Source organism: Lissotriton vulgaris, chromosome 10 (genome assembly GCF_964263255.1).
Source record: "Lissotriton vulgaris chromosome 10, aLisVul1.2, whole genome shotgun sequence".
Lineage (NCBI taxonomy): Eukaryota > Metazoa > Chordata > Amphibia > Caudata > Salamandridae > Lissotriton > Lissotriton vulgaris.
In genome coordinates this window covers 846,079,160-846,092,577 of record NC_141698.1, presented here as the reverse complement: position 1 = coordinate 846,092,577, position 13,418 = coordinate 846,079,160, and the positions used below count along the sequence as shown (strand labels likewise).

Below are 13,418 nucleotides of genomic sequence, written 5' to 3'. Positions count from 1 at the left end.
GGCACACAAAGATTTGCATGATCTGCTTCCATGAGACAATGGATTATTTTAAAGCGTTCCTAGAGGTGAGAGAGTCTGTCATGCCCCGGCACTAGGAATGCCTGATTACTGTAAAATGTTCACTTTGTTTTGTAGTGAGGGGGGTTGCGCTCTCTCAGTGCTCACTCAATTGCATGAAGACTCTTGAAGACCTGTGGCATATTTCTTGACTATCCTTGACCTATGTAGCTGCAGGCCTGCCTTAAAGCGGTGCAGCAGTTGGTGTCAGTATTGAGAGAAGCGAGAGTATAATGATGGGACATCCTCTTACGGTAATGGCTCCGTATTCCGTCGAGATTTTCCTAGTATTAAGATTTTACTGGTACTAAGAGATAATATGTACTAAGTAGTACTTGTAATAAGTACTAGTACTAAGTACTAGTTGTAGTATTAGTACTACTAGTACTAGGTACTAGTATTACAAGATAATTTGTGGCAAACAGCAGATTTACAAAGTACAACCAATTGATTCTTGCTGCTGAAAATGTGATATCCTGCTACATTGTTACCACTGCCAGAAAATGAATTTGATGAGTAAGAGGCTGAGCATGACTAACTTGATGTTACAGCCAAGAACTGACATTAAGGATGAACCCCTTAATGGAGCAATTATTTACTATTTGTTGATGGCTCATGTTTAAGAGATAGAGGAGAATTTGAGAGCAGTTTACACTGTCTTATGCGGTCTGTACATATCAAAAAATAGTAGAAGCCTCCTGGCTTCGAGGTGTAACCAAGTAGCAGAATTGGTTGCCCTTATTAGAGTTGCTATCTTTAAGACCAATTGAGGGTGATGATATTTACAAACAGTTAATATTACTTCAGTGTGGTCCATTACTTTGGGCAGCTATGGCCACTGGGGGGGATTCATGACTTCGTTCGGATCTCCTATTCATAATCGAGAAAATTGCCACAAGAAATTGTAGTTGTTAAATGCATACCGCACAGGAGTGGAAATGATTACATGACCGCTGGAAACAGATATTTCAAATAAGTTGCTTGGTAGTGTGAAACTGTGTCATGAGCATTTAACAATGAATGCAATGAATCTGATGAAGACATTACTTTTTCTTTGCTGTTGTCTGTAGCTGATACTTAGAAGGAAATCAAAACATTGCAAGAGAAAGGGTCAGAAGTGAAACAACAAGGACGGGTCAGAGAAGAAGGTTTTACGAACACAAATGTAATTTAGGTTATGGCCGATGAAAAAACTGTGCTGCCTCATTGTTGTTTATTTTCAATGAATAAACATTTTCATGGACCCGAGCACATAGGAAGAGATGCCATGGTTAGATTGTTTACACAGAATTGGTTCAATTCCTGATTTAGAGTTTTAGCTGATGAATTGTGTCACAGATGAGTGACATGTCAGCAAAGGATTCAGAGTCCAGTAGATCAAGAGGCCCTTTAACAGAACGCAACTGGATTTTATAGAGATGCTGGACTGTAACAGGCTCAGATATATCCTGTCTAACAAGAAGGAGGTACCATCTGAACCAATGAGGGACAGGGTAGACAAGGCGTTAAAAAAACATAGGTCCTTGAATTACATAAATTGTTTTATAAGTCGTGATACCGTCTGCTATAGTAATACTATAGGAGGCAGTAACCGACTGGTAACTGACCAACAAATTAAGAACCCACAATGTAAATGTGTAGGAAGTGCAAACAAATGTCAGCGGGAATTCTGTAAAATACAATATATTGAAGAGATACAACAAATCTTTAAAAGAACATCAGATTATTTATTTAAAACGACAAACCAGAGCATTAACCTGGGATCCATACATAAAACAACACATTCATAAAAAATTCATGAAAAACCAACAGTCGACGCGGCGTTTCGGTGCTTTGTGATGATGAGACACCTTCTTCAGGACGGTTTTTATATCTCTAGTCTTTAGGGACTAGTCTTAGATTTACACACAGCCGAAGATAATGTATGACTGCTGGATCATTTATGCTGTAGTTTGCAGTTGGTAAGAGTCTATTTAACATCCACCTGTACTTAAAAATGTTGTTGATAAAGGTGAAAGCTGTACACAGGATGACCACCGTATGATTTAGATAAGTCGGGTCAACATGACCACACTCTTTTTAGATTGGCTAATATGATCCCATCATGGAGTCTGGCAGTGGATAATCTTCAAACTGCCGGTAGATTAGAGGAAGGGCAACTTATACATTTATTTCCTCTATTTTTCTGACCGTCTTCTCATGTATACGATAGGATATCGGTCTTGAAAGGAACGAACGGCCTCCCTGCACCGGATATAGGTACAGCTTACTGGTTTTTAAAGTCAGATATATCCTGGCCACAGAATGTATTTCCTTCCAATGGGTGGAAGCCTACCCAACATGGAGAAATGACAATCTCACTGTAGCCAAACTGCTGTTGCGAGAACTCAAAACACAGTTTGGATTTCTGGTTTCTCTGGAGTCAGACTGAGGGACTCATTTTAATAATGAGATCCTTAGAATCCTTTGTGGGGCACTACAAGTGGATCAGAGATGACATTGTAGCTACAGCCCAAAGCTTCAAGAATTGTTGAACAGTTTAATGAGACAATGAAACCTCATTTAGCCAAATTATGTACATCCACTTTTCTAAAATGGCCAAATGCTTTGCCTTTAGTGTTAATGAGTCTCTGAAGTCCAGACTGAATACCAGGCTTGTCCCACATGAAATACTCATTGGACATGCTATGAGACTGCCTCCTGTGCCTGCAAATGTGCTTCTAAATATCACAGATTGGAAGATTCTCTCCTACTGCAAATGACTGGCCGATGTGGTGCATTCTGTTTCTCACCAGGTTCAAGCTGTTACTTCCATTCCAAACCAAGAACAATGCCATGACCTATGTCCTGGCGATTGGGTCCTAGTAAAAAACGCACACTCAGAAATTCTGTTTGGAGCCTAGGTGGAAAGGACCCTACCAGGTAATCCTGATTATCATCACTGCTGTTAAATGTGGTGGATGGCCTAACTGGATCCATGCCACCCATACAGAAAGTGTGAGATGCCTGCTTGATGAAGTGGTGAAGTTTCAAACAGGTTTGCGACCTCCTATGCCTGGATGTTCTAAAGGGCCACTGATGGTTGTTATACATCAAAGTTCTCCAGGTATCCAGTTACTCAACGTCTGGTGGAATGGTGTGGAAGCATCTCTAGAGGAGGAGGATCCGAGACCAAAAAAGAAGGATACTTTTGAAAACCCACAGGTACAGATGAGTGACCCTGATGAAGGAACAAATGAAAGGGGAAGGAAAGCTGAAGTAGAAAAATGGCCAAAGAACAGAGAGGGGATGATCTGTGACTTGGGGAGGGGAGCTCAATGTCCCCTCCCATGAAAAAAACTGGCCCTGGGGAATGGGGTCCCTAGGGTTGCTATACGTTTTGGGGAAGGGTGCTGCATACCCCATCACCTATTTTTGTTTTACTGGCCTCAAGAAGACTCAGGGAAGGGGCCACAGGTCCCCCTCCCCTTAATGTAATTTTCAACCCCGAGGGATGGGGTCCTCCTCTACATATTAATAATTTGCCCAAAGGGGTGGGGTCCATATAGCCTCCAGAAGGCTCGGGCGGGTGGCCACATCCCCCTTCCCTAAAACCATAATTGCGATGAGTGTCAGGGCACCATTCCAGGGAAGGTGGGGAGGGTTCAAAAACTGCAGGAACTCACTTTAAAAAAAATAATAAACATGGGACAGCATATTCACTATCCCCTTTAAAACAAGCAATTGGTTGTTGGCCCTAGGAAGGGTCCCTCTGGAAGTCCTCCGCGAGGCCTAAAGGGCCCTCCCTGTCCCCCCTAATATGTTTTTTAAAACTTTTTGGGCAGGACTGTGGACTGTGTCCCAGAGTCCTAAATGGCTGCCACTACATCTTTGTTGATTGATGTGGTGCTAAACAATCAGATCTTATCTAGAGAACTGTTGCCTCAGTGGATCCTCTGCAGCATGAAATATCTATAGATTTTGAACCATAATTTCTTAAAAACTACTCACAGATTTACACCAATCACAATCATGCTTTCTGGACCAAGACCTAGCTTTCTGTCAAATTTGAGGAAATTCTTTTCAGTTGTTTTAGCTGTAGCTATGTGTTCTTTTCCTACGGAAAACCTATTTTTCTCTGCCCTTGCCTGATGGATCACCCCAAAACTTTCCAAGGAGAAGTCAAGATGGATGACTCTTTTTTGTTTTTAAATTTAGTGAAGATTCGTCACATGGCGCCATAGTTATAAGCAAACCAAAAATGCTTTTTCTACGGAAATGGTCCTAACTATATCAGTCCTGTGGTGACTGCCACTGAGATAGATAGATAGATAGATAGATAGATAGATAGATAGATAGATAGATAGATAGATAGATAGATAGATAGATAGATAGATAGATAGATAGAATATTTTTATTTTGGGGGAAAAATATGAGGTGGTGAGAACTAAAAATGGCCATCTTCTGCTTCTGTGAAAAGGGATTTATTTATTTTTCTACTCTTTAAGTCCCTGCTTCTTCCTGTGCGACCAGTGCACAACACTCAAATTATGGTAATTTACGAAGAAGTGAACATGTGGCAAAATTACCACTTTTCAGAATTGGTCATACACGAGCTACTGGAATTAGGAGATTCTGCATCTGTGGCATTTAACGTTTTAATTATGGATTTGCTGCACTTACTGCATGTTCCATTATATTCTGCACAATTGGCATATTTTAACAAAAATTAGTTCGTAGCTCAACTAGATCAAAACTTACTAAAAACATTGCCACACATGTTGCAGATCATTGGCAGGTCACCTTTCAGTTGTTGATTGCTGAATTTATACCTTAGACTGAAACTAATAAGATGAGACCTTTGCACACATAGGGCCCAATTAGGACTTTGGTAGTGAGCGCCGAGTCCGCCACGCTGCCGCTAGCCAAAGCTGTGGTCAGACCGCCTGCCAGATTAGGAGTTTCCTAATGACTGGTGGGCTGGGTTTTTGAAGTTCCCACAGCGATGCCCTGAAAATGGGCACTGCAATGGGAAAGCCAAATACAGTTCCTGCGCAGCATGGACGAATAAGTCCATGCTGTGCATAAACTGGGGTGCATGCATACAGGGGGGCACATGTCGTGCCCACAGCATGCATCCGGGGGCACATGTCGTGCCCACAGCATGCATCCCAGGGCGCATAGGCACAAAGGGGCCCTATGGGGCCCGCTGTGTTTCTTCTCTGCGAGGGTTTTCATGATGGAGGAACTCTTAATATGCGTGGCGGGACCGTGGCGGTTCTGCAAAGTATACTGATGCCTCCTGACCACCGTAACACAGCCAGGGAACAGCCCTTCCCTGGTGGCTGCGGCAGGGCAATGCAATCCAACTCCCCCATTCGTAATAGGGTGGTTGGGAGACCGCCGCACCCCCAGACTCCCATAGTGTTTAACAAGTGGAAAAATGACATTACTGTTAAGTATTACAGCCTCGAACGTTTTGCATAGGCCATAATTTGACTTTCCTTGCTGCATAGCTTACATTTTATTGCTGCTTAATTTGGTCGTCTCCTGCCAAAAACTTTCACTGTCCATTGTCATACAACTTGTCCCATGTTATTCCAAGTAACAATAACATCTCCTAACGCACTGCACTGGCTGCAGTTCAACCTTGAATTAATTGTGCGCCTGCCTAAAATTATATTCTCGCAATGTTATTGTATAAACAGGGCATGGTATAGATTTTCGAAATGACGTACAAATGAGACGTTTGGTTAGCGAAGATGACTGAACATCTGAAATCCATTTTTACTCATTACAAACGTCCCCTCTAACTTGGCGCGGGGGAGAGCCACACATGGAATTCTAAAGGCGGTCGCGCGCGCATGGGAATGTGCTCCGAGCCACGCGCCCGCCCTACGTGCGCTGTTCATACGTGAACAAGCTGTGTTGGTTCGTGTGACAGCAGCTCTGCTGGGGTCTTACCTAGCTCCGGGGGGAGCACGGTCAGCCGGTTTCCCTGTATATGAAGTTCCTTCAGCTGCGTGAGCTCGCCCGTCTCTTTGGGCAGCGATACAAGGTCGTTATCCCGGAGGCTGATCTAATTGGAAACACAAAGTTGTCAGAAACCATTTTCGCATAAAATACAACAACAGCCTACCAACTCTCACTTATGCATTCTATGCCCCCACCGCCTCCCGCCTGACGCCTTCTATTTATTTACGAGGCCCCTGCTGATGAGAGAGCGGCGGTAGCAGGGCCAGCGTTTTATTCCTGCAAAATAAACCTTACTACTTCTTAAATTGCCTCGATTCTACTTCTACAAGAGCTACGAACGCGCATTGATTTTTCAGGAATTTAGATAAATTACTTACTATCTGCAACTTCGTGAGCTTCCCAATATCTGGCGGCAGGGTTTCGAAATCGTTGTCACTTAGATAGAGCGCGCGCAGGGTGGCTGCAAATTAAACAGCAATATATAAGCAGGGTGGCACATAAACCGGCCATTTGAGGCCTGATCAATAGCAGAGAGTCAGCTCTGATTAATAACCCCGACATGGTGAAAAGCCTTTGACACATCCAGGGCTCACAATAATAACAAGCAGGTCAAACTCAGATTTACCGGCACACTGCAGCGCGGATGTGTTGTGGGAAATATCTATAGACCAGAGGACTGGCGCAATTAACTACTTCCACCGTGACCCAGAGCAGAAGTTTTTGTCAGTTGATTTAAATGCCAACTGTCAAAGGTGTTTTTTCTTCCCTTAGTTTCCAACCGCTGTTTATTAATATGGTTACCGGGTGTCGAAGGTAAAATGCTCCAGTCCCGATCTTTCCTTTTAGAATTTGAAACCCTAGTAATTTGATGCTTTAATGCGGTATACCCTTATAATTTTGAACCCTTTATTTCCCACTACCAATTTTTGGGAACTATAAAAAACATAGTACATTATATATTAGGATTGGGGGTTATAACCATTATGGTAAAATACTGAAGATATATATAGATATATATATATATATATATACACACACAAATTACACACACACACACACACACACATTAAAGGGTAAAAACAAGGTAGTGTTAATACTTAGAAATCATTAATTACATTTAATACAAAGAAATAAAATAAGACAAAGCGATTTAAAATAATACGAAATAAATGCATGCAAAATAATTGTAGAGGCATCGAAGAGGTCAAAATGAAATGTAACATTCAATCTTTTAATATAATTCGTGGGACTCTGGAACCAAGAATGCAAAACAAAATGCATTAAGTTGTTGAATTCAAATCTAGGACTGGAGTATTGTGTCCTTGGTGACATTAGGCCAACTGAAAACCTCATTTATTAACCATTTTAGTACAAGTTGACGTTTTGGTGGTCTTTGACTCGGTATGGTACTTTGCTGCCTTTTGACTAGGTTTGGGCACGAGAAATACAACATACTTACAAATGCAAAAACAAAAATCTAGAAACCCGTGATTTTATGGAAAACGTTAGCGATATTTAAGACTGTCCTATTTTTTGCACACAACACATCAAGCTTTACAGCTACTATACAGCCTAGGTTAAAATAGGTTATCTACATTTTGTATAACGATGTCCTGAAGAAAGTCCATTAAAGTCTCTTCCTTGAGACAAAGCTGCCTTGTCTTTTCATGCCTTTATCCAGCTTACATTCAGGGGCACCTGGGGCTCACGCCTACTTCTTAATTCTTAACATGTACAAAGTTTACCCAGCATGTTGCTCAGTCCTATACCATTTGCACATAGTCACGTCCTTAATGTAATCGTTTCACAACAATTAGCCTGTGGATAGAAATGGTTGGGTCAGGGACTGAAGCCTGTCTGTTCCGATCTCTTTGTGGGGCCCAGGGGCAGCCCGTCTAAAGGTCTCCTGGGCTCTGTCCACCTCCCTTTTCCAAAGCATGTTGAGTGTCTGTCAGGCCGAGCAAAGATCATCCTGAAAGACACTCACTATATCAGGGTCAGGCAGCCAGGCGCTTTGCTTCTGCTATTGCACAAGCACCTGGGAGCCTGAGCCAGGATTTGCTGCATTGAAGATTTCACAGCCCTGAGGGCGTGACCCCATCAGCACAGCAAAGCCCCGTGAGGCCTACCCCACATGGTTAGGGGGAGCATCAGTGACAGAATCAGCCCTGGGGGCTTAAGGTTTAAGCCCTGAAGTGCCCAGGGCTGACTGACTATCAATGACGCTCCATCTCAGAGTTAGGTGATTGGGAGGGAGGAGGAGGAGAGGGGGGGGGGATCAGCAAGTCTCACTGACCCACACCCCACTGTGAGGAGTTACAGAAGGTCCTCTCCTCACCGATTGACCCATGACAAGGTCACCCAATAAGAGGAGAAGGCGGGATCTTCAGTCTGTCTCTTCCTTACTAGAAGCTCCAGGAACCACTGGGGCCTTTCTGCTTCTCCTTTTTCCACCAGATGTTACCGCCTCGGCCCAGCATTTGCTTGCGGAATGTTGGATAAATGTGTGTGTACAAATGGAAGTGCATCTGCGGGGTGTAGTCTGTGAATGGACGTGTGCGTGTTTATGTGCTAGTGAATGGTGGGTGTATGTGTACGTGCTTGTGAATGGGTGTACATGAGCAAATGTGCATGTGGACGGATCTGAGTATGTGTGTGGCCACCCCACTACTCATGCCCATTAGGAGCCACGACTGATGTAGATTATCCCTCTTAGGCCACCACATACGGCTGGTTGATGAGGGTGTAGAGAAGCTGATGGAAGGCTGAAGGAAGGCAGTAGTTGCCAACTAGTGTACACGAACAAATGCGTAAAGCACATCCTCGAGATTTCCTGCAGGTTACCTGTGCATGTGCAGCAATTTCGTGAAAGCACCCCAGGTGAATCACTGAGTGGGCTAAAACAACCTTCTCAATAGCCGTTTTCACCACTGTGTCATTGTCCTTTAAGTGGAGTCTATTTGACTAACTTGTCTTCTTTGTTTCCCACAATAGAACAGGCATTAACATGTGTATTCACCTGGTTATTCCAACAAGGAGCTATCTGTCAGCTGATGTTTAGTGGTAAAGCCCTTGCATGGAGAGGTCAATGCCATCTGTGGTAGGACTGTGAGATTTACCAATCTGTGGGTTTGGCACCGTTGCCTTACAGTGGATGTGGGACGCACTCGCTCACTTGCTTCTGCTGCTGGGCCTTAACCGGATGCATGCTCTGCAATGTGGGTTATAGGGTGGGTACTCTCAAGCTTTTATTCACTTTTTATTAGAACACATTAAGTCTTTAACAAAGCTTGCATATAATAAATCACGCGTGGGCTGGGTACCCAAGCTAAACCTCTACTGTGTCAATGGTATAAATGTTCCCACTATTATAGCGCCTCCGTACCAAGCTGGCCTCTTTTATACCTTACCATATTGTTATTGGCTGATACATCAGTTCATCTCAAGCAATACCAATAAGATGGGAATCGGGCAGAAGTTTGAGATGCCAAGGAGGAACATTTCACTACTCCACTCAAAAGAGGCATACTATCATAAATGTCAGTTTTGCCCAGGTCGTGAGCTAGAAGGCTGAACAGCAAAAGAAGTCATTGTTCCAAAAGTGAAGCCACGTCAGACGACAAATAAACGTAAATATTGCTTACTGAGGTAGAAGAAGTTTCCAGGCAGGGCATTTTCATTCAAGTTGTTATAAGTCAGGTCGAGCACTTCAAGAGCTGGTAAAGAGCCGAATCCTCTGGGCAATGTGCTCAACCTGTTCATGCTGTTAAACAAGGAGACACGTGTTTACAATACAGCAACATTCTGCAGCATTCTAGAATCCCCTCAAATGGACGTTATAATTCAAACGATGGGATTTTTTTAAATGTGAACTTAAAACGGCGTAGAAGGATGAATCATCAATGTGTTACTCGCAAATAATGTCTGCAAGATCAAAGCAAGCGAACGGCTAACAAAATAAATCACACCTCACCCAGTTGAATATGCACTGTATGCGTTCGAATGCTTCCATTTCTAACGATAATGGCATTACTCCTAGTCCTACTCCCTCGCCTTCCTTCAGTACAATTGAGGCCCGCCTCCCACCCAGACCCACCCCCAGCATAAAAACTCTGCCCGCCCCCACCTCCACCTGTACACAAACAAGCCGAGCTAGCACTCAGTTGAACCGCACCGGGAGGGAGGGAGGGTCCTTGAAGGAAGGCGAGGGAGTAGGACTAGGAGTAATGCCATTATCGTTAGAAATGGAAGTATTACCTCCCGTCCCTCCCTCGCCTTCCTTCAGAACAATTGAGGACATAGCAAGCAGAAGAAAACAGGGACGGACAACTGAGTGACAAAGAACACAAAACAGTGCCCAAAACACAGCAGATCAACATCCCTGGCCTCGCAAAGAGGACAAGACTCCGAGGCCCGAACCCCCACCAGAGGAAAAGCCACCAAGACTGTGGACCGAAACCAACAACCCCATGGAGCGGGGGGAAGGCAAACACCCGAGTCGGACCAAAGCGAACAAACAGAGGCCACCACCCGGAAGGACACCACAACCAGCAGGCACCACAGCAAAAGAGGCCGGACAGCCAAACTGAGCAAACAAGACTCCACAGCCAAGGAAGGAGCAGGACAGAACACAGGCAAAACCACCCCATGACAGAGCGAAAACGCCGAGCCACCGGAGGGACAAGGGACGGAACCGGACCCAAAACCAGCAGAACCATACAAAAGGGAACGCACAAGACAGGGCCCAAACACCCCCAAGCGCGCCGCAGGGGCAACAGCAACCAAAAAACAAGGCCCAAAAGCAGAGAGTCGCAACCCAAGTCCCCAAGGAGCCCAAAGGGCGGACCGGATAAGACTTCCAACACAAGCAGCAAAGACCCCGAAGGGAAGGACACGACAGGGCGGGGAATCAAACACACCAGACCCGGTAAAGAAAACCAGGCAACAGGCCCCAGGCAACATGCAAGGAAGCCAGCAGCACCAAGATGCAGGAAAGCCGCCCCCTGCGCACGCAGAGGAGCCACCGACAATCCCAGAAGAGCCCCCGAAGGAGCGAACCGCTACACAAAAAGGAGGCCAGCACCATGGTAACAACACCAGAGCAGAACCCCGGGCCGAAAGGGCCATCAAACACCAAGCATAGGACAGCCGAGAGGAGGACCGACGGGAAGCCCGCAAGCCACCGCCAGCCGGCCGAGAACCCCCAACCCAGCCAAGGCCAGCCGCACAACCGCCAGGCAGCAGGGGCAAGCCCCCCACAGAACCCAGGGGAAGGGCACGGAACATCAAAGGGCACGGAACCACAGGAAGGAACCCTCACCGAGCGCAACACAACCCGGACAGGAGAGGAAAACAAGGAGCCCAAGGCCAACAGGGAGCAACCAACCCCCGAGAACAGACCCACAGGGCCCGCACCAGAAACGCCCAGAGCAGCAGAAAAGCAGCGAGGGGGAAGGGGAAGGCACACAGAAAAACCCAGAGGCCAAGGAGAGGGCCAGCCGCCGACCACCCCAAGACCCGGGCCCCCGGCCCAGAGACCAGAACCGGGCCACCCAGGTGCCGCAACAGGACCACCACAGGGAGGCCCCAACGACCCCCCAACAGGCCGGACACAGGGAAGGAGTGAGAAACCCCAGGAGGAAGGAGGGACCCAGCACAACAGAACAGCCAGCACACAGGCCACCCGCCAAAGGCAGAGAGCAGACAGCCCCAGCACCCAGACCAGAGTCCACAGACACAGGACACAGGACGCAGGAAACCAAGGATCTAGGACCAGAACCTGGACCAACCCGACCACGGCATAGGACCAAGCCACCAGACGACAGACAGAGCCAACACCCACGGACCCCGCAGAGAGCCCCGAAAGGGCACCAGGGCAAGCCCGAATGCCACAAATCCGTCAGCAAGAGGACCCCCGGGAGACCAGCAGGAACCAGAACCGGAACCCAAACAGAACCCAGCAAAGCCAAGAATAGGCTGGCGACCGAAGCCACCACAAGCGGAGCCGGAGGAGCCAGCGAACACCCAGCCAGAAGGCAACAGCGGCCGAGCCACCAGGAGAGCACCCCCGGGGACGGACCGACAAGGGCAGCAGGGACAACAGACCCCAGAGACCAACCCAACAGGAGACCGACGGAGAAGAAGGAAACGAGCCCAGGGAACCAGAAACACCACAGAAGCCAGGCGCCCCAGCACCTGCAGCCACAGGACTGCCAAGGAGCCCCCGGGACCACAAGGCCCGAACCCACGAAGGAAGAGAGACCAGGCGCCCGCCGGACAGGGGACCAGGGCCGAGCAAAGCCAGAAAACCAGCACCGACAGGGGACCAGGGAAGAAAAACCCCGGGACACCAAAAACCCGACCACCGGAAGAACCATCCGCAAGAGGACGACCATAGATGGAGGAAGGAAAACCCCGCCGCAAGAAGGAGAGCCACGAGAGCACCCACACAAGCGGGAAGACCCAGGGCAAAGGACTGAGGCTGAAGGGAAAGGACGCCACACGGGCACACCCCACAGAACCGCGGGAAACGCAGCAAGAAGCAGCGACAGGGATGCGGAGCGAAGCGCCCCTAAAACCCAGGGCATGCCAGAAACCGCCAAGCAGGGCCTGCGGAAAGACGGCCCGAAGGACCAACACGTGGAAGGGAACGGACCGAAACCAGGAACAGACCCCCAGGAGAACCAGAATGGCATAAAGCCGCCGGACACCCCAGCCCCAGAAAGGAGCGGGCCCCAGACCTGAGCCCCACCTGACAGTAACTCAGCAGAAGGATCACATGGCAAGCAAACAGGACACCCAGTCCAGCAGAGCCACCCAGCAGGAACCGGAGACAGGCACCGGAGGCAGCCAAACCCCCGACCAGGAGGAACCTGCACCAAGCCGACCCAGCACCCACGACCCACAGAACCCAGGGACCCAGGAACAACAGAAACGGCCCGCCGCCACTGAGGAGGAAAAGCCAAAGACGATCACCCACAGACAGGGAACCGACCTGACAGCAGCGACAGGGACCCAACAGGGCCTGGCACACAAACAAGGAGGCAGCAAGCCAGGGCGAACAAAATGGCCAAAACCGCACCCCTCCGAACGACGGAAGGAGACACCCATAGCAGGGACGATGGAGAGGACCCAGCGCAAGGCACGCAAGAAAGGCAGGACGCCCCATCCACGGCAAGGCAAGCAGAGGGCCCAACGCGGCGACACCCAGCCACCACAAACAACCGCCCCAAACGCCACGAAACCCTGCACCAAGGAGGGCACAGAAGAAGCAGAGGACAGGCCAGCCCCCCAGCAGCATCCAAGCACCCCCAAGCAGCGCGACCCGGACAGGCACCAACAGCCTAACGGGAGGAAAGGGGCGACTCCCACCAAGAAGCAAAGCCACTGGAGGAAGAGAGGGACTC

The 13,418-nt window shown here is 47.7% G+C and overlaps 1 protein-coding gene across 1 annotated transcript in view; it reads right to left on the bottom strand.

Moving 5' to 3' along the window:
- RSU1 (Ras suppressor protein 1) overlaps positions 1–13,418 on the bottom strand; it is a 462,977-nt gene that overhangs the window by 271,269 nt on the left and 178,290 nt on the right. Inside the window, exons 5-7 of the mRNA XM_086941784.1 lie at positions 9,657–9,775; positions 6,390–6,472; positions 6,001–6,115 (exon numbers count right to left, since the gene is read on the bottom strand). Coding sequence (XP_086797910.1) covers positions 6,001–6,115; positions 6,390–6,472; positions 9,657–9,775 — 317 coding nt within the window. The remainder of the gene's footprint in view (positions 1–6,000; positions 6,116–6,389; positions 6,473–9,656; positions 9,776–13,418) is intronic.